General features: G+C 37.6%; 1 protein-coding gene across 4 annotated transcripts in view; it reads right to left on the reverse strand.

Annotated features, from left to right (window-relative positions):
* Positions 1 to 20580, reverse strand: part of LOC116416484 (SKI family transcriptional corepressor 1 homolog-B) — a 767432-nt gene that overhangs the window by 321909 nt on the left and 424943 nt on the right. For all 4 annotated transcript variants that reach the window (XM_031925220.1, XM_031925221.1, XM_032601564.1 and 1 more), the window contains one exon: positions 6531 to 7156. In XM_031925220.1, the coding sequence (XP_031781080.1) occupies positions 6531 to 7156 (626 nt within the window). The remainder of the gene's footprint in view (positions 1 to 6530; positions 7157 to 20580) is intronic.

Raw genomic sequence — 20580 nt, forward strand, 5'->3', positions numbered from 1 at the left:
AATAATAAATTGAGTATAAAAAATGTAAATATTTATTTATATAAAAGTATTGTAAATAACTAAAAAAGGACAGTTCATCTGTAGATAGTCAATTTAGATAGTTTTTTTTTGGAATTTAATCTTGAAATCATATTTTAACTCTCGTTTTTATTGTCTGATATATTCTGAAATTAATGTAAATAAATCAATTTGGTATTCAAATAGAAATTCATTTTTTTACTTAATAACCAAAATATTTTATAATAGATGATTTAAAAATGTTACCTTTATGATAAATAGTAATAGCTTATGTCTTTACAATAGAATTTCAAAAGAGAGGTTTACCACACGCTCATATTGTAGTTACGCTACATCCAAAAAACAAGCTCATGACACCCCAATCTATTGACAAATACATTTCTGCTGAAATTCCTGATAATTCAGATAAAGGTTTACAAAAATTAGTAATTAAACATATGTTACATGGACCACATACAGATAAATCTCCTTGCATCATCAAAAATAAGACTATTTGTAAAATAAAATTTCCAAAACCATTCCGCGATATCACCATTTTTAAATAAAATGGTTATCCTGAATATCGAAGAAGAAATAACATTTCACAAAACTATACTTATCAAATTAAAAAATTTAGAAAAATTATTTCAGTTTACAACACAATGGTTGTTCCTTATAATAACTTTTTATTGAAAAAGTATAAGTGTCATATTAATGTCGAATATTGTGCATCAATTCAAAGTATTAAATACATATTCGATTATATTCACAAAGGCGGAGATAGAGCATTATGTAAGATGAAAAACATTGAAAATCCAAATAATTCTAGCGAAAAAACTCCCATAGTACATGATGAACTCATTCAGTACGTAGATGGTAGATATTTAAGCCCAATGGAAGCTGCTTGGCGTCTACAAGGATATCTATCCTCTTTGTGGTAAAATACCCGCTGTAGAACGTTTAGGAATCCATACAAAAGATCAACAACATATAGTTTACGAAGAAAATAAAGAATTGCAAGCCTTAAACAATAAAGAAACTACTTTAATAGCATGGTTTAAATTAAATAAAATTGATGATTTTGCAAAACCACTTAAATATGTTGAACTGCCTGAATATTATAGATTTAATAAAAAATCAAAATATTGGATAAAACGTTCACGTTCTTCTCAATACAATACTATTGCTCGACTTAATATCGTATGACCAAAAGATACTGAGAGATTTTTTTTGAAATTAATACTTAATCGAGCAAGAGGTCCAACTTCATTTGAAGATTTGAAAAATCATAAAGATATAGAGTATCAAACATATAAAGACGCAGCACTTGCAATGGGCTTAATAGAAGATGATTCACATATTTTTATTATTTTCGAAGAAGCTTGTCACATCATGTTACCATTTCAATTACGTAAATTTTTTGCACGGTTTATTTTAGCAGAAAACATACAGGGTAATACAATTTGGAACAAATTTAAAAATTATTTTACCGAAGATTTTAAGACAAATAAAGAGAATAATGCTCTATCTCATATTCAAATTATATTAGAGAATGAAGAAAAATCTTGCAAAGATTTCAGTTTACCAGAATCAAATAGTATTATTAATGATGATGCAACATCTATAGATAATGTCTTACAAAGTGCCGATATCTTTAAATGTATGTTTGATCAATTGACCGATGATCAAAAGGCAATTTTTGAAGAGTTAGTTGACAATGAATACAAAATTTATTTCATTGATGGACCTGGAGGTTCGGGACTATAAAAATATTAATTTAGGAGCTTCCGTTAGTAGCGTGATCTCAGCTCCTCATAATGAAGACATCAAAATTTTAAATAACAAAGTTCTAAAATTATTACATGGCGAATCAAAGACATATTATAGTGTAGATTATGCAACACATAAAGGAATAGATCAAACAGAGGAAAATATTCATTTAAATTATCCAGTTGAAATGTTGAATAATATCAGAGAAGGTCTTCTACCACATAAACTTAATTTGAAAGTAAATGCAATAGTGATGTTAATTAGATATTTAAGTATTACAAATGGTTTATGTAATGGCACTCGCTTAAAGATTACCAAATTATATGAGTATAACATTGTAGCAGAAATAATTACAGGCGAAAACATTGGACAGAAAGTTTTTATACCGAGAATAACACTAAACACCGAAAATTCATCTTCGTTTCCATTTACTCTTTTTAGAAAACAATTCCCAATCATATTAGCGTTTGCCATAACGATAAATAAATCACAAGGCCAAAGTTTTGATTCAATAGAAATTTTTTGAAACGACCATTGTTTTCGCATGGTCAGTTATATGTTGCATTATCTCGATGTCGAAATCCTGATAATATACGTATTCAGAATGAGTCAGGTGAATCAATACAAAATATTGTTTGGAATGAAATTTTAAATATTTGATTCAAAACTGTTTAGTCCATTCTTAGGGTTTTCGATCATAGAATAAATTATTATTCAATTTTTTTTTTAGATTTTTTTCAAATAAAAGACATGTATTTATATTAACTTCTTGCTGCTTTTCAATTTCGAATTTTAAAATCATTTTGTAGACATTCAAATTAGTATGTATACATAATTCTTTTTAAAATTATTTTACAAGAATCATCAATATACACAATGTAGAACAAAACAGAGACATAAATAATCGTTTAATAACAATAATTAATTAATTTCATATTATTATAGGACATGATATAATAATGTCTAATTAATTTATAAATATTAAATGATTATTTAACATATTTACTTAAAAACAGTTTCCATTGAGATTTCGTCCTGTTAAAAAATATAGAAAAAATCAAGATTTATTATCAAATTAACTACGTATTTAAATTTCTTTTTTCACTATGAATACGTAAAATTAATTAACTGATAAAAATTAATAAACGTTAATTTTTCTTAATTATATCATATTTTACGTAATTCAAAGGCGAAAAATTTAATTTAAATACAAAACTGATTTGATAACAAATTGATTAATATCCATTATTTTTAACAAGATATTATTTAGATTAAATGCATAAGTTAAAAATATTAAAATGATTATAAAGATTGTAAACTTTTTTTAAGTAAATTAATAGGAGTCTTAGGGGAGGAGGACTGGTATCTAAGACACCCGTGGTTATATGGCTCTAGGCTATGATTCCACGGTTTTTTATTAAATTATTATATAAAAAATTCAAACTGTTAACAATAGATAATTTCTAACTTGATATATATCCAAATCAATAGTATAATTTTATTTACTAAATGAAACTATTGTTCATAGTAGCCTTTATTTTATATAATTATATCATGTCATATAATAACGTGAAATAATTGGCGAATTTTTTAAATAATAATTTAAGAAAAACAAAAAAAAAATCAACGCGCCTGAAACAGATTGTATATCCATATTATAATGTGCTTCTGACAGTACCTCTTGGGTGGTGTGGAAATCTGTCGTTATTATCTTCTCAATTTAAACTTTAACCCATCTTTATACCATTTTTCCAATAAAGGAAATTTTGTCGATCTTCTTAATTTGATTATAACACATCATTATACCATTATTAAAAAAATGGAACTTTTGAAATCTTTTTGACTAAGTTTTATAATAATCATTTTAATATTAATAAAATTGACTTAAGAGGGGCCATCGGAGGGGATGCGGTGGGGCTTGCGGAGGGGGTGTGGAGGGGCTAGTGGTGGGGCCATCGGAGGGGGTGCGGAGGGGGCGGAGGGGGCGGAGGGGGGCGGAGGGGTTATTGGCATAAATTTACACATGCATCTATATAATATAGGAAGATATATATATACACACATACATTTCGTCGTAATCATATATATTTTTGTTCCTTTTTTTACACTTTCATCATCTGTTATATCGTTTCAAATTATTTAAAACTAGGGGGGTACGTTCGTTGCAAATTGATATGCCAGTGTCTCCAAAGATAACGCGTTTTCTTTATAATAAAAAAAGTTTCACTGCCGCTAGTTAAGAAATTTAAAAAGTAAAGCGACAGTGAGAAGAAAAGCAAGCTATGTTATAAAACTTTTAGTTTTTATTTGGCTTACTTTAATAATAAAAAAAACTTTACCATTTTTATGCCAGGCAAATAAATTCAAGTTACTATAAATTTGTAATCTGTAGACGACAATATATAATGTATTACATTGGCCATAAAAACAAAAACATTTTCCATAATGTTATTAGGAATTTGTTCTATTTCAGTAAAATTGTTAGACTTATTAATAATTTTCTTGTTTGATTTTATTTTGTCATATAATTCTTTGATTTGTTGTTTTTGTGATTTTAACATTAAATTATGTAAATAAGTATCATATTCGTGCTTAGATTTATTATGTTTATCTATAATTTTTTGTTAAAGTACCTCCAAATTAAACTGTTTATTATTTTCATATTCTTCAATTAAAATCTCTAAATTATTTTTATACTCTCTAACTTGTATATTTAAATGAGGTTCCATATTTAATTCTGCAAGCAAAATAAAAATATAGTAAATAATATATCGTGAAGAATTATGATCTATTCATTTATTCTTTTGTAAACTAATAAAGCCGTAACAGCGACACGATTCGTAACGCATATACGCCTTTTTATCTGTAGTTCGTGAGTCCACCAACAGTTGGTAAAACAGACAAAACAGTTACCCACGTTTAAGAGGGCGGATATACCTTAAATTGTCAAAAAATGAAAAATTCATTTTTTTGTTTATATTTATCCAAAATTCTATAAAAAATGAATTAAACTATTAAATATATTCAGGTATAATCTAAGAAACATAAAACCATGTTTATATGTACCATATTGTCAGATATGACATTTCTTCGAAGGCCAAAATTCAGAATTTCCATTTTTCAGTTACCGCAGACGTACATAAGATTTGGGCTTCTAAGGGCACTTTTATACTAATAAATATGATTCAAACACATATAGTTTCCAGATAAGTGTGGGGTTTTACAAAAAAATATTATTTTTGTAATATTAAATTTTTTATTTTGTGACTATTTAAGGTGTATCCGGCCCCTTTAAAACTTAACCTTGAAGCTACTTGATAACATTTTAATAAAACAATTTATTCTCAATGCAATGCTGGGGGGTTTTTGTGCTACCCCAGTTATTGTGCGATTCCTTGCCTGGGCTTGGAAAGTAACCCGGTGGCGCCAGACGCTCCTCGTGAGCGTCAGAGTCTCGCGACTCTTTGTTTCCCGATGCGAGGTTTTGTACGATATTTGTGTTCGGCTAGCCGCAGCCCCGAGAACGGTAAGAAGAGGCGGTTCAGGATAATAGAGACACGTGGTTTATCAGACGAAATTGTATATTCTTATTATATTCTTACAACTTCTAATCGATTCATACAAATTATTAAGACTACCCGTGAACAAAGACAACCTCAACAAACAGATATCCAAACACGAAAGACATCGTGCGCGTCTCAAGGTTTAAGAAGCAACCAAATCACACACACTCGCTTAAACGTTTCGTCTCTCATTCATTCACACACTTATGTCGCGTGCGAATTCCGCAAACGCCGAACGACCTATCCTAAGATTGCCCGACCACCTTATGCCTCGTGCGTCCAGGTGTCGGCGCTAAGTACTATCCTACACTTTCACAAAATAACTTTACACTTCAATTATAACGCGAGAAGATAACCCGTACAATAAAATAACCCTTTATTTGAACGGAACACAATACAAAGAGATAAAGAGATGAAGACAGCGATTCGGAGGTAACCAACGCACGCGCGAGATAACCAATTTGTTTGCGAAACCGAATGTGGAACTGCCGTTTACCCGCGAGACGGATACGGCCGGAGAAAATGGAAAACGATTCACTGACCTTAAATCCTCTTAGAATTCGATGTCGAGCTGTAAAAGCTAAATAAAAGCTGAATGACATATGTAATATCGAGAAAGAATAACTGAAGAATTCAAATATTAAAATTGTTCGTATAGATAACTACACCAACATAACTGCATAGTTTATTAAAGATGATATTAACGAAAGGAACTTCAGTAATCTAGCAAGTAAGGGAAAAGTTTTTATGTACCAAAGCTTATACAATGAGACGAGCTCTGTTTTGTTGGGAGTCCCAACTAAACCTTACAAGCATGCCACTAAAAGTAAATTAAAAATCTTTGTGGGACATCCAATTTGTAAAGTTTATGACTTGATAAATATAAAGCCATGCAGTAAATGTGGTCGATGTGGCCATAATGTCAAAAACATTTTGGTCGCAACCACGCTCGAAGTGCGTTTTAGTTCATATTTCTGCGAATTAGGTAAAATTGATGAAACTCTAAGGGTTTTAATAATGTTGGCGGAAAAGATTATGGATTTTTTTTTTGTTCATAAGTATTAGTATATATACGGTTTTAAATTTTGTTATATATGTTACTTTCTTCTTTTGTATCTCAGGCCTGCAAACCTGTAAATATTTTCTGGTTAAATAAATTACTAAATTACTAAAATTACTAAAATATTAAAATTAATTTACTGGGTATAAGTATCGAGCTCCTTTTAGACAACCAAGGCAAATAAGGTAAAATTGAGAAACTTGATGATTTACTAGCCGTTGCGACTGCGACTTGCTGTTGTTGCTGCCACATGTAATCAATAATGTTTGTATTACATATAGGAAGTGCGGTATCTGTGAAAGGTGGTACTCGTTGTTGATTTGGAATTGATTCTATTGAAGATTCTGCTATCGCATTGTGTGCACTTAAAGAAGGCATAGACGCATTATTTGAAAATTTAATGTGTTTTTTCATAACATTCAAAGAACTTGAATGACTAGCACTAGCAATAATACGCTTACGAGTACCTCCATTAAACATAGCTTTAACATCTTCCCAAGCATGAACAATTTCATCTGGCGGTTCACCAGAAAGTTTCATATGCCTTCTCCAAGAATTAAAATTAGCTGCATCAGGTTGAACATATTTATCACTTGATCCAGTTTGATGTGAATGAAAAATAAATTTGTTTGGCGAAAAGAATAATCCACAAGTAGAGCATTTGATACATTTAGCTCGCGAACTGTTGTACCTTGCTGGTACAAATGCACCTTTGCAGCCATATGTACATTCATGATGAACTAGAAACGCAAAATCTTCTGGTAACCTGAAAAAATCATAAAATATTAGTAACGAAATTTTGTTCGTAACGCAATAACATAAACAAATTCAATATTCCTATGAACGTGTAAATATCTACATAAAGGTCCAATAGTAGCATGATTTTCAGAGCGAAATTCTTCAGTCTGTAAAGCTTTATTCTTCGCACTTAAAAGGGCAATATTGTAGTGTGCGTTAATATGTGATAACTTGAGTCACTATATGTTTCAGCGCTACGTTGTAAAGCTCCAAGTTTACGAGTACTGAGCGATCAGCCGTGCTGCGGAGTAAGGATAAAGCTAACAAACTTTAGGAGGTCTTGACTAACGAACGAACAGGAGCTCAGAAAATATTCAGTGCTCTAAGGGCCAGGTGCTTGTATTAATTCACAACGAGACACCGTAGATACGACGCCATCCAGAGCCACCAAACAGGGTCTTCTCACCCAACTTTATTTGCACCGAAACTGACGATCCGTACCACGTCATCTATAACGGGGAAGACTTATCTTCAAACAAGCATTACCACGTCAACTAAAACAGAGAGGATTCATCGTCAAGCAAGCTTCACCACGTCTGCAGGCACGGGTAGGACCAGCGTCATAGATCAGTGCTGCCACAAAAAGTCACTACCAACGTCTTAACATACCCGTGCAACGATTGGCGAAGCAGAAGATTGGCGTGTGAGTGTATGTATGTGAAGATGCAATATCACATAAAATCAGATAATCAACACATCTATCGTTAAAGAACTCTCGACCTTGATTAAAGAAATAAAACAATAATTTAATTTTTTTTTCATAGTCAACAGAGTTTTATTTATTCATTTCGTAAGATTCATAACTCTTGGGGAAATATAAAAAGCTTACAGGAGAAACCACGGCTCTGATGAAAATACTTTTCATTTTTATTAAAACAAAAATTAGAGTATTATATTCTAATATTTATTTCATAACGTATTATTACGGCACCGTTATGTTATATTTTTCCCAAAACATATGATTTGAAAACTTAAAATTTAAAAATAATTTCACAAAAATATCAATTTTTACAAACAGGTGTAATAAAAAGATGAAAATTGTCTTTTCATGGCAATTTTATTAAGTAGGCATGTATCCCCATGTTTAAATTTTTATACTCTAATTATACGTTATCAAAATAATAAGCCCATCTCATTGGGATGTCTGCTAGCGGTAAGTTAATAAGCAGTGCTCAGTAACTCTGCCTTTTTAGGGATCACACGTAAAAATAAATAGTGAGGAATAGCGACGATTAAGATTGGTATTATATCTATAGCTATGAGAAACAGTGAGGAAAAAGCTCGCTGTTCCTTATAGCTATAGATAAAGTAACCAGTGTTAAATTCGTGTAACTGCGTGTTTCCTGAAGCTTATTTTGTACTGTCTTAGAAACAACCCGAGATGTCCATATCATACAGATCTTTTAGTGGGGATTTTTTATTTCTTTGTTTTTCACTCTTGTTTTGCTTTCCTAATCTTTTGTTGGATGAGTCGTCAACCATCTGTGCAACATTTATATCTTGTCTCGTCCACATTTTTTTCTGACCAGGACTGTTGCCCGCTAGTTTATTAAATGAAGTTTTTGTCTCGCTCTTTTTCGTGAGAGGGGGAGGGCGTGTGTTTTTGATTCAGATTTTGATTATAATTATTCTGTTTTCGATTTTATTGAGCATTGGCTGGGTTTCGGTCAGTGTCATCGTTATCGCAATCAGCGAGCATTTTCAAAAATTTATTCACCGATTTTATTTTTTACAGTGCACACGCACACGCCGAAAGCGGCATGCGCACAGTACACACAAGCGCGTAAACGACGCTTACGCAGACACACACACCATACGACACGCGCTCTACGAGACGCATGCCGAGGCGACAGGAGTCGCCTGCGAAGCATAGCAAAGGGACAGGTAAGCGAGAGAGAGAGAGAGAGAGAGAGAGAGAGAGAGAGAGAGAGAGAGAGAGAGAGAGAAAGAAAAAGAGAAAGTATAGTGCGACACGAGAGCCAACACTATACCCGAAACGGCGCAAAGTCAACATACGAGAGAGACAACCGCACATCCCGAAGGGCCAAGAAAGGGGAGCCGAAACAAGAGGCAGCGAAGCCGAGCCTCGCTATCTTCCGATAGCCGCGAGAGCGGTCAGAGGTGCCCGGCGCTCTCGACGAGGCGAGCAGCGAACGGAGCGGGATATCGGTACGGCGTTCCCGGGCATCCCAATCTATCAGGGCGGCTTCCAGATCAATTGAGAAAAAAGGCACAGCCACGGGCAGAAAAAAGGCAACGCCACGGGCAGAATCTCCTGGGCAGCGTGAGGGCGAGAAGAAACAGGGCACAACCAGCTCGACGAGTCTCCGGAGCAACGTGCAGCCGACACCGAGCGACGCAGCGGAGATCGACAGCGTATCCAATATTGTAAGTGTAGGCGCGCAGCGCACCTGTTACGCTTTCTCTCTCTCTCTCTCTCTCTCTCTCTCTCTCTCTCTCTCTCTCTCTCACGCGAAAAGCGCATAGCGCAAACGACGCGCTCCAACGCTGTAGCCAGGTTAGTTTAGAATCACGTTTAGTGTCAGTGCCACTGGCGGCACATGACCTCGGCGAGCGCCTCGTATTCATGACACACACGCGAGAGACATCGAATGAAAGTCTTTATTTTCAATGCAATCCCTGCTTTCAGAATCAATTTCAGCTAAGCCAAGCAAAGAAGGATCCCGCCGCTCTTCGCGGTCCACTAGAGCGGAGACTCGGAGTTAGCCGAGGCCGATCCTCGTCGTCAGCTTGACGACTTTTGTGGTACGTGAGCCCCTTGCGCGTTAGCCCGAAGCTTGGCAGGGCCTAACCCGAACAATTTAAACGTGAACAAGAAGTACACTTGTCACAACGTCGTGTGATCTCCTTAACAAGCTCGTGCTCCTCTAGATTTAACTCTAGTTCGTGGGCTAGACCGAACATACAGGCATAGCTGACACAGCTTTGCTGCCTTGGGTTTTATTGGCCAAATTCGACTTTATGGGCATTAGTTCTCTGAATTTAATTATTTCAGCGTCGTTTTCTGAAGCACGTCGAAAACGACTCGAAGCTATCCATATCTGCTTGGAGTAGATACCACCAGTTCTTTGCGTCACCTTCTAAGGCTTGAGAAATCAAGTATTTTAATTCGTGGTCTTCCGGTTTGACCATTGTGATGTAATTCTCTAATTCTGATAAAAATTTCATAGGCTGTTCACTGGATAGACCTTTGAATTTCGAAGTTTCTATTTTTACGCGTTTGGCGATATCCGTTGATTCCGAAGAGCCACCTTTTTAAAGTAATTTCTCGATTCGCGTAGATTTTTTCGCCTGTGCCTCAATCATTTTCTAACTCTGTGTGCATAATTCGTTCGTGATTCTCTTATTCTACTTGTAAGGAGCTCTTGATTTGCTTATCACCTTATTCCTACTCGCGTCCGGAAAATTCTTATATGTGAAAATCCAGAAAAAATCAGACACTTCAGGGGGTCTGAGTGAATAAATTTGAAATTTGGGAGCACACCAACCCGACCAATTTGTTTTCTTTGTTTAGGTCATATAGAACCCAATAAATCTTGGGTTCCCAAGAATAAAAAATACCTATTTTTTGCCGGGCAGTTTAAATTCTCTTATGAGAATTTAACACAAGGAAAATTATCAATTTAAGGGCTGGTGAGTTAAAAATGGTTGCCTGTGCGAAAAGTTGTCTAGGTTTGAAAATAGTAAATAGTCACCAAGAGTAAGATGTTTTACGAAAATCAGAGATCTTTCTCTTATTCTTAAAATTCGTATAACTTTTGATCCGAGCGGCCAATTTTTATCATCGAGGGCTCAAATTAAAGCTCTTTTCTTGTTTTTCTTTTTCAAAAATCAGATCAACATTTTTATTCTACGATCAGCTATATATATGCTCATCAATTATGGCTATTTTTTTATCTTTTTCATTGCCATATATATATATATATATATATATATATATATATATATATATATATATATATATATATATATACCAGTAAATTGTTTAATCTAAATTTTGAAAGCGAAAGAGAAAGAAAAGAACTACAATTTAAGCCCTGGGTGGTCGAAATTGACTGCTCTGATCAAAAGTTATAAGAATTATAAAAATAAGAAAAATCGCTGATTTTCGTAAAAAATCGAAAACTTGGTGATTTTTTTCCATTGTCAAGCCTAGACAACTTATGACCTAGACAGCCATTTTTAACCCACTAGCCCTCAAATTAATTCTTTTTTTTAATGCTTTGATTCTATCAAAACACATGTTTGGATTGCGCCTCCAGACAAAAAGTGGGAATTTTCTGATTTTCGGTTATTTTCCCCGTATTAAATTCCCATAAGAAAATTTAAACTGCCTGGCAAAAAAATAGGTATTTTTTAATATTGGAAATGCAAGGTTTTTCGGGTTCTATATGACCTAAAGAACGAAAAAAAAGTTTTCGGGTAGGTGTGCTCCAAAATTTCAAATTTGTTCACTCAGACCCCCTGAAGCGTCCGGTTTTTTCTGGATTTTCACATATAAGAATTTTCCGGACGCGAGTAGGAATAAGGTGATAAGCAAATCAAGAGCTCCTTACAAGTAGAATAAGAGAATAAATGTGGCTTTATTAGAGAGTAAAAAGAACAACGGGCTAAGCCGCGTAACGTGAGCGGAGAGCGTGTTGCTGGCTTGAGGAGCTGGCAAGCAGTAAGGCGGTGAGCGGAGAGCACCGCCTTGCTCAGCAGAGCGTCACGTGATTGCAACGGCTTAACGTCTTGGGGGCGCTGAAGCGCCATTGGAAAGGGCTAGGTGTCGAGTGATATCGCCTATATTCCAACACTTCCTTCCCATTACACTCGACATCGTCAAGTCTTCCTTTCGATTTGTCAATCCGCCATCTTCCAGTGCGCTTCTGCTCATGGTCGTCTCTGTAAAGTTATTCTGTAACATAGAAAACTATGTTAATTTTCTAGTAATAGTTTAGCTAGTCTATTATGACTATCATGGGGCAAAGGCTTAGTAAAAATATCTGCTCTTTGCTCCTTTGATTTAATCCATTCTATTTTTACATAGCCCTTTTGGACGCATTGCTTAACGTAGTCCTCATGTACCTCCGTCCTATGCCTGAGTTTATTACTTCCATCCATCTTTGTGCAAGCTATTGCTGCTTCGTTATTGCGCAATAAGATGATTGGTAAGTACACCATATCTGGAATAACTTTCAATGACAGACACATGCTGATTGCTTTCCTACAAGCATCACTCATAGCCACATATTCGGCTTGGCATGTTGGCAGAGCCACAAAGGCCTGTTTGTGCGTTCTCCATGCTATCGTATCTCCGTACAACGTGACTACATAACCGCTAGAAGTAAGTAAGTTATTGCAATCTGCAAAACTTGCATCTGAGAAAGACTCCATTCATTAGGAATTTCGTATCAAACGTCTTACTCAATTTTTTCTGTACTTCTCTCATTTTGGGCTCGTTATTGCCTATTTGCAATATGTCGTCGACATACAACAGCATTATTATACGACTGTTTCAGTACACACAAACAAACATAAGTCTTTATTGTTTGCTAGGAAGCCTAATTGCTTAGCAAACTCCAAGAAATGCGCATTCTAGTTCTTTGGACTAGTTTTCAACTGATATACGGATTTGTGAAGCTCCCAAACTTTAATTTGTCTCTGTTTTTCAGAGTCTTCGGAGCTATCTGGTATTTCCAGAAATATTTCCTTCTTTATTGGACTGTGAAGAAATGCTGCTTTAACGTCCAGTTGCCACAATACATAGTCGTGTTTGTTTGTTATGGCTAGGACTGCTCTTACAAGTGCAAGTCGTAGTACCGGTGCGTATGTTTCGCAGAAATCATAAAGGTTCGAATCTTTAAAGTCTCTTATGATGATTCTTGCCTTGTAGTCTGGATATTCGGTTCCGTTATCCTTACGTTGTACGTTCTACAAACTACTTCGTATACTTGGTTCTTCTGAAGTGCTTCTCTTTCTTTGCTTATGGCTTCTTGCTATCTGTCTGCATCTGGTGACGATACAGTTTCTTGATAAGATTTTGGATCCCCGTTGATAGATGTCAGCAGTGCATAGAGACCACATGCACTCAGGCCTTCGATTTCATCCTGAGCATCTCCTGAACTTGCAACTTCTTTACTTTGAGTCTGCCTTCGTATAACGGATGTATGTTTCACCTTCGGGGCTGACTTTACCGCTGATTTTTAATTTTCTTTACGCGGCCTGCCTCTTTTCTTTGGTGTTATCACGACTTTTTCGGATTGAACCAAGTTTTTCTCTTCGAATTCAAATAGCCAAGTCTTCTTGTTCAAGGTGTCGTTCGTTACCGTCAAATTCTTTATATCGTCGGGTTTGTAGACATCTCCGAAGACCTTGCTTTTGATAAATTGTGCATTTCGGCTTTCGTACACTTTACCGTCTTCGGGGTTCAACAGCAGATAGCCTGTGTCAGTATATCCTACTAATACTGTTTTGTTCGATAGTTTATCAAACTTGGTTTCTTGTTGTCATTATACCTTCGTAAATGCCACGCATCCAAATCTTCTGATTTGATTTATGTATACTTTTGACTCTGGGTTGAATAATGGTGATTTAAAGTCAATTGACTTATGGAGCGTCAGGTTGTACAGATATACTGCAGCTTTCAATGTCAGATCCCAGGCATTCGCTGGCAGTCTTGAATCATACATCAGAGCTCTCGTGATCTTCTGGATTGTCTAATTGTAGCGTTCTGCGATGCCGTTCAGCTGTGGTGTATATGGTCAAACTGTTATTAGCTCTGCGCCATATTTGTCCAACACCTCCTTGGTCTTCCCACTGGTAAATTCAGAATCTTGATCGCAATCTAAGTAACAGAATTTTTCATCTTTTCCGCATATATTTCTACATTTTACTATGAAGTTGTCATACAGCAGCGTCTGACTTCTGCATAACTGGGTAGGCCATCGCAAAGCGTGAAAATTATCCACTAACACTATAAACGTTATAAACACTATAAACACTATAAACCTGCAGCCTTTCGGATGAGTAGCTGGCGTTATAGGTCCTATTGTGTCAGCACTGACTCTTTGCAATGTTTTTTTGCTATTTATTTGTTATTTCTGAATTTCAGCCTATTCATTTTCGCTACTTTACATATTTCGCAATCTCTCAAGTACACACCGTGGTCATTGTTTCGAAATTCCTTAATATCCGGATACAACTTTTTCAAAACCTTTACTTTATTCAGAGACGTGTGTCCTAACCGAATGTGCCACAAGTTCATAGTGTTAATCATGCTTGTCGACTTATCTGTGTTATTGTCATTCATTTGACTTGTTAAGTCTGTAATTACGTTTTTATCGCCAATCGTTACCATTTTTTAAACAGTCTTTTTATAGCTTTTATGCGAGAACAGAGCATTTGTGTGCATCGCTTGGCTATTATTTGTTTTCACCTTCATGTCAATGATCCAAAACGGATTTTTAAAATTTTCTTCTAAGATTTTTTTTTGTATTTGGTTTGTAAACATTTATTGTTTTATTGTCCAGATACACACATAGGTCCTTATCTGTGAAACGCTTTAGAGACAAAAGATTCTTACTTAAATTCTCCGCGTATATTACTTTATCTAGTTTTATTACTTTGCCATTTGATAATTCAAACTCGACTCGACCTTGATTAGTTGATTTTATGCTCGACTTTTTATCTTTGTTGGCACAACCTATTACATACTCGGCTTTTTCATCAAGTAGTGTTAAAATGAGTTTAGAATTTGTCATATGATCTGTTGCGCCCGAATCTACGATAGACTTGTGTTGTACTATCATACTCATTTAGAAAAGCTTGCAATACTGCTTTGTAAAGCAGGTTTTTCTTCTCTACTACTGTCAGCTTAGAGATTCCTTTATTGTTCTCAAGCCGCAGAGGTTTATCACCCTGCTGCATGTAGAGACGCAGGTGATATGGAAATGGAGGTTGATGCAGACAGGGATAAGAGAGCTGTATGCATAACGTAAAGGAATGCGCACTTGGATCGCCTTGGCAGCAGAATCGATAAACTGATGGATTATGTCAGGGACAAGCACAATGTGCACAAGCAAATTAAAGATCTTGCTCGAATCATAAAAGAGAGCTATAAAAATTTCTGCATGGCAGAAGATAACTTACAGCAATGCCAGCGCTGGGAATTTAGGGGAGGGAAACCCAGACAACCCCGAGTCTCAGATCTCGGAAGGCGGATACAACAAAGGAAGCCCCAACTACTCCACAGGATAGAAATGAAGGAAATAAAGGAGCGGATAATCAACCTAAAAGTGTCCCTGGCGTTACAAACCAGAATAGGACCAGCAATAATGGACCAAAGCGGGCAAGACCTCCCAGACCAGATGCTTTAATCATCAAGGCTGCATATAGTCGTTTGTTTTTACATGCGGACGACGCACTAGGCTTTCTTATATGGCCTCCTCACAACTCCAGGAGTACCTTTCTCTGCTAGGCTCCGGTACTAGGCACTTGGCATTGGTTTTCGGTAATCGTCACACGCGGCTCGATAAGCCGTAAACTTTCCCTACTTGTTAATACCGCCTACCTTATCCTTTGCTTCGCAGCTTCTAGTACATCCGTTTGATTGCTTGGGCATGGACCGAGATACGCTCGGATCAACGCAGCTCCCGGGTTCCGGGCTCGCTTCCCACTTTGTCACATGGGAGCTTACTGATTCGAGTTCGTTATTTGTAAGAACTTACACCCGATCAGTGGGCGTTTGGACCCATCCAATTCCTACGCGCTATGTATGCGCTATAGGTTTTCAGGCCTCTCCTTAGTACGGCGTCTCTTGCTCCTAAAGCGATATGAAGCTAATTCAACCAACTGCCACCACAAATCCGTTTCCCTGTCGCGACAGAACCGAAGCCCTGCAGCTCCCCAACCTCGTGGTACTGAGTTTATCCTCTCCAGTAGAGAGTTCACCAAGGTTTCCGCTTAGTGTACTACACAACGCTATCACATTATAGAACCCCACTTGTTCTTAGCAACTATGACTCACGACAAAGCGTCCCCAGGGCTAGAGCCCCCCACGGTCGATCAGAGCCCGACCAACCACGGAGGCCTGGGAGTACTAGTTTTATTATACACCATTACGAGTGATCAATCCAACACTTAACTAGTCACAGCTCGAGGTATTGCTGCCCCTTCCTCTATCCTGTCGTGAGAGGCCTTCCTATTGGGCTTGCCGAAACGCAGGCTTAAGCCATCTTGACCTGACGGAAACGATCCACCGGGAGGGCCGCACGTCTGCGGTCATCAAGGCTGCAGAAAGAAAGAGCTATGTAGACATTTTGTCAAAAATGTAAGCGGCTTTGTCACTTAACACACTGAGGATTAGGGTAAATAAAAGACGCAGAACAGTTGCAGGAGATCTTCTGATAAAGCTTAAACGCACAAGAGAAGTCAAAACCTCGGACTTCCAAGAAGCAGTTAAAGCAGTACTAGAAGAAAAAATCATTGAAGTAAGAGATCTAAACATGCTTACATCAAAAAAGGAGGTACTAGAAGCACTACAAAAGGAAATTGACGAAGAGAACATTATAGAAGTCTCCACGATAAGATCTCTGTGAAAGACGTATGGTGACACGCAGATTGCAGTGATGCGGTTACCAGCTCAGATAGCGGCTAAGATCACTAAGCTACAGAAGATCAGAATAGGATAGGTCAACTGTAGGATCCGGGTGGCTAACCGCAAAAACGAGCCGCTTAGGTTTTATAAATGTCTAGGTTTTGGCTATATCGATAGAAACTGCACAGTATCTGAAGATAGAAGTAAGTTTTGCTTTAAATGTGGAGAAGATGGGCACAAAGCAAAGGAGTGTAAGGCACAGGTGGGAAGAGTGACAACGAAGCTGGTAGCTATGTATGCCCAGTTTACCGAGCTGCAGTAGAAGCCACTGACAGACGAAGAAAATGACAATAGTGCAGTTAAATATGAATCACTGCATGACTGCACAGGACCTACTGAGCTAGTATGTCCGTGAGACAGGAATCGACATAGCCATCGTCTGTGAACAATACAGAGACCTCGACACACCATCGTGGGATATGGACAGTACTGGTAAAGTGGCGATATGGGAATGCGGAGACGCCGCACAGTGGGAGAGAATGGACAAAATTCGAGCCACGCGTCATTTTTAATTGAAGAGCCATGATTTTTTTTAAACTCTTTAAAAAAGCATCAAGTTTAGGCTACAGGTGCGGAAATTATTGTATCACCTTCTGCTAAACCCATGCGACCCCTAGAAGCCACCCATACCAAACCACAAGCAGCCAAACTAGCCTAACCCTGGGAACAGCAAGTTAAATCGCATTATTTTTTCTCAAAATAATTAAGCCACACACCATAAGCCAGCTAATAACCTAAATACCAACCCCTAACCCGCTTAACCACTAGAAACCACCCCAACCAAACCACAAGCAGGCTAACTAGCCTAACCCTGGGAACAGCGAGTAAAATCGTTTTATTTTTTCTCAAAATAATTAAGCCACACGCCAGAAGCCAACAAATCACTTAAATACCTACCCCTAACCCGCTTAACCCGTAGAAACCACACCTACCAAACCACAAGCAGGCTAACTAGCCTAACCCTGGGAACAGCGAGTTAAATCGCTTAATTTTTTCTTAAACTAATAAAGCCACACACCATGAGACAGCTAATAACCTAAATACCTACGCCTAACCCGCTGAACCCCTAGAAACCACACCTACCAAACCACAAGCAGGCTAACTAGCCTAACCCAGGGAACAGCCAGATAAATAGCTTTATTTTTTCTTGAAATAATTAAACCACACACCATGAGCCAGCCAATAACCTAAATACCTACCCCTAACCCGATGAACCCATAGAAACCACACCTACCAAACCACAAGCAGGCTAACTAGCCTAACCCTGGGAACAGCGAGTTAAATCGCTTAATTTTTTCTTAAACTAATAAAGCCACACACCATGAGACAGCTAATAACCTAAATACCTACACCTAACCCGCTGAACCCCTAGAAACCACACCTACCAAACCACAAGCAGGCTAACTAGCCTAACCCAGGGAACAGCCAGATAAATAGCTTTATTTTTTCTTGAAATAATTAAACCACACACCATGAGCCAGCCAATAACCTAAATACCTACCCCTAACCCGCTGAACCCATAGAAACCACACCTACCAAACCACAAGCAGGCTAACTAGCCTAACCCTGGGAACAGCGAGTTAAATCGCTTAATTTTTTCTTAAACTAATAAAGCCACACACAATAAGCCAGCTAACCACCTAACCACTCACCCCCCTACCACTAGAAACCACCCCTACCAAACCACAAGCAGACTAACTAACCTAACCCTGGGAACAGCGAGATAAATCGTTTTATTATTTCTCAAAATAATTAAGCCACACGCCAAAAGCCAACAAATGACCTAGCCCTAACCACCTTAACCCCTAGAAACCACACCTACCAAACCACAAGCAGGCTAACTAGCCTAACCCTGGGAACAGCGAGGTAAATCGCTTTATTTTTTATTAAAATAATTAAACCACACACCATGAGCCAACTAATAACCTAAATACCTACCCCTAACCCGCTGAACCCCTAGAAACCACACCTACCAAACCACAAGCAGGCTAACTAGCCTAACCCTGGGAACAGCGAGCTAAATCTTTTCATTTTTTCTCAAAATAATTAAGCCACACGCCAGAAGCCAACAAATCACCTAAATACCTACCCCTAAGCCGCTTAAACCCTAGAAACCACACCTACCAAACTACACGCAGGCTAACTAGCCTAACCCTGGGAACAGCGAGGTAAATCGCTTTATTTTTTATTAAAATAATTAAACCACACACCATGAGCCAGCTAATAACCTAAATACCTACCCCTCACCCGCTGAACCCCTAGAAACCACACCTACCAAACCACAAGCAGGCTAACTAGCCTAACCCAGGGAACAGCCAGATAAATGGCTTTATTTTTTCTTGAAATAATTAAACCACACTCCATGAGCCAGCTAATAACCTAAATACTTACCCCTAACCCGCTGAACTCCTAGAAACCACCCCTACCAAACCACAAGCAGACTAACTAACCTAACCCTGGGAACAGCGAGATAAATCGTTTTATTATTTCTCAAACTAATTAAGCCACACGCCAGAAGCCAACAAATCACCTACCCCTAACCAACTTAACCCCTAGAAACCACACCTACCAAACCACAAGCAGGCTAACTAGCCTAACCCTGGGAACAGCGAGGTAAATCGCTTTATTTTTTATTAAAATAATTAAACCACACACCATGAGCCAGCTAATAACCTAAATACCTACCCCTCACGCGCTGAACCCCTAGAAACCACACCTACCAAACCACAAGCAGGCTAACTAGCCTAACCCAGGGAACAGCCAGATAAATGGCTTTATTTTTTCTTGAAATAATTAAACCACACACCATGAGCCAGCTAATAACCTAAATACTTACCCCTAACCCGCTGAACCCCTAGAAACCACCCCTACCAAACCACAAGCAGACTAACTAACCTAACCCTGGGAACAGCGAGATAAATCGTTTCATTTTTTCTCAAAATAATTAAGCCACACGCCAGAAGCCAACAAATCACCTAAATACCTACCCCTAAGCCGCTTAACCCCTAGAAACCACACCTACCAAACTACACGCAGGCTAACTAGCCTAACCCTGGGAACAGCGAGGTAAATCGCTTTATTTTTTATTAAAATAATTAAACCACACACCATGAGCCAGCTAATAACCTAAATACCTACCCCTCACCCGCTGAACCCCTAGAAACCACACCTACCAAACCACAAGCAGGCTAACTAGCCTAACCCTGGGAACAGCGAGCTAAATCTTTTCATTTTTTCTCAAAATAATTAAGCCACACGCCAGAAGCCAACAAATCACCTAAATACCTACTCCTAAGCCGCTTAACCCCTAGAAACCACACCTACCAAACTACACGCAGGCTAACTAGCCTAACCCTGGGAACAGCGAGGTAAATCGCTTTATTTTTTATTAAAATCATAAAGCCACACACACCATAAGCCAGCTAACCACCTAAACACACACCCCCCTCCCCTAGAAACCACACCTACCAAACCGCAAGCAGGCTAACTAACCTAACCCTGGGAACAGCGTGCTAAATCGTTTTATTTTTTCTTAAAATAATAGAGCCACACACTATAAGCCAGCTAATCACCTAACCATTCACCCCCTACCCCTAGAAACCACCCCTACCAAACCACAAGCAGGCTAACTAGACTACCGCTGGGAACAGCAAGTTAAATCGCTTTATTTTTTCGTAAAATAATTAAACTATACACCATAAGCCAGCTAACCACCTAAACACTCACCCCCC

This window comes from Nasonia vitripennis (genome assembly GCF_009193385.2).
Source record: "Nasonia vitripennis strain AsymCx chromosome 2 unlocalized genomic scaffold, Nvit_psr_1.1 chr2_random0007, whole genome shotgun sequence".
NCBI classification, from domain to species: Eukaryota; Metazoa; Arthropoda; class Insecta; order Hymenoptera; family Pteromalidae; genus Nasonia; species Nasonia vitripennis.